General features: G+C 33.2%; 1 protein-coding gene across 1 annotated transcript; it reads right to left on the bottom strand.

The window, feature by feature from the left end:
* Positions 1–621: 621 nt before the first annotated feature.
* Positions 622–1264, bottom strand: LOC105224607 (uncharacterized). Its single transcript, XM_049449738.1, has 3 exons — positions 1249–1264; positions 1028–1151; positions 622–965 (listed from the first exon to the last, which is right to left on the bottom strand). The coding sequence occupies exons 1-3, from the start codon at positions 1262–1264 to the stop codon at positions 731–733; spliced, it is 375 nt and encodes a 124-aa protein (XP_049305695.1). The 3' UTR covers positions 622–730.
* Between the last annotated feature and the right edge of the window lie 592 nt (positions 1265–1856).

Raw genomic sequence — 1856 nt, 5'->3', positions numbered from 1 at the left:
TTCGTCGCCAGAAGATGCTGTTGAAGCATTCAAAAACCATGTTTTGGAGGTGTCTCAATCAGAGTGGAAAAAGTGCTTCGAAAATTGGTTTGAGCGCATGCAAAAGTGTATAAATCTTGATGGAGAATATTTTGAAAAACAATAAAACCATTTTCGTTGATAAATATTCCTATTTTCATTATTAGGCCAGAAATATATATAGCAGCCCTCATACTCTTTAAAGTAGGCTACATGGTTCTTATTAACTAAGCCGAGCTCTCTGTAAGGCAACAAATTTAACTCGGTGATAATATTTGTGGTTCATGGGAATTAGTGACTTTTTTCCATATTTATGCTATCTTAAGTTGAGTTTTAAAATAGAAATTTGAATAAAATCAGTTTGTACATGGTGAGCATTCGCGGAAAGTTTTTCAAATTCTATTCCAGAATATAACATTATAAGGAATACAACATTGGAGACTTTCATATCAAATTATCAGTTATTCAGGGAAGTCAAAATCTTCATGAAACTCCTTTGGAAGCTTTGAAAAAACTCGTTAACCAGTATTTTATTAATATTATAATTATAGTCTTTTCAACTTTATAATCATTAAGTAAAATACTTTCATTAAAAATTTGTTTGATTAGTTTATTATTAATATATGTAGATTTATATTAATTATTTCTATTGTGGAGACTTCCACATAAATTTCTTGATTGAATGTGGAAACAACATGTATACCATTTTCCACTATTTACTGCCCTTGGCCAATGACATTAAGAGCTTGGCACTCAAACCACGCTTCATCACCTTAACACGCGTTTTATAACCATTTTTATCGGCTGTATATATCGTCATTGTCTCAGTATCGCTGTTCTCGTCATAGGCCGTGTACATGCCCATTACCACCAATTCCTCATCCGCCGTACCGGGATTCATAATAACGCCAATCTCCTCACGTATACTGCCATTCGGCTCCTCCTGTCTATGTAGATCAAAAGCGACAATTAGTATGTTAAAATAGTTATAGACTTGTATGACAGTTACTTGAATCGATAGCCCTCCTTTGTGGGCACCTGACTGAAGTACATGGTGATGAATCCAGGATAAATATAGTCCAACATTTGGGTATTTGCGGAGAGCAATTGATAAGAATTGATGCCGTCAAAAGCTACATTATGATTACAATAGAGTTATAAAAATTAATTGGAGCTTGAATTCTAATTGCGAAAGATCATAAATATACAAGAAGATTTTGTGTTACGTGCCTCGAGCTTGAACCATTTCCCTGCCAAAAAAGATTAATAATTCGAAGCCCGTAGCAGCAACAATATTTTTACGTAAGTATACTATTGATTATTGGATTTAAAAGATTACTAAAAATTAGAGACTCTATATAAAGCTGATATGAAATCATATACAGAAAAGTGCAAATGTATTGGTAAGCAATATCCGTATTGGGGACCCAAAACATCGCTTCAGGATTCATTTTGTAAAAATTCACTATTTCTCAGTCCAAAATTATTTTAGATTTTTTAGTAAAATCAATGTGATTTAATATCAGTGCCCTTGAGAGCGAAAAGTTGGAAGAAATTGTTTGATCCAAACATCTTGCTGTAAGAGTTACCTCGAGGAATATTAAAGTTGTTTCACTTCTTAAAAATACAGAACTAACCTCCAATGGAAATATAACTTTAGAAGCTGATCAAAAGGTGGAATGATCACTTTTGCGTAATTTTAATGTTTGTAGAAGAACATAAGTCAAGATTGCAGCATAATATTCTGCTCTTCTTCGAGCTGTTCGAGCAATGATTGCTTGTGCCTTAACCTCAGAACTATCCGAATAATTAGTTGTAACAAATCTGGCTGAGAATTT

The sequence above is a fragment of the Bactrocera dorsalis genome, chromosome 2 (assembly GCF_023373825.1).
Source record: "Bactrocera dorsalis isolate Fly_Bdor chromosome 2, ASM2337382v1, whole genome shotgun sequence".
Taxonomy (NCBI): domain Eukaryota; kingdom Metazoa; phylum Arthropoda; class Insecta; order Diptera; family Tephritidae; genus Bactrocera; species Bactrocera dorsalis.
Note: the sequence above shows the minus strand (reverse complement) of the source record. Positions and strands in the feature narration are given on the sequence as shown.

Bases quoted from the DNA above. Each gene is read 5' to 3' on its own strand.
- LOC105224607 (XM_049449738.1), bottom strand. The intron at 966-1,027 runs GTAACTGTCATA...TGATCTACATAG, and splicing joins AAGGAGGGCTATCGATTCAA to ACAGGAGGAGCCGAATGGCA.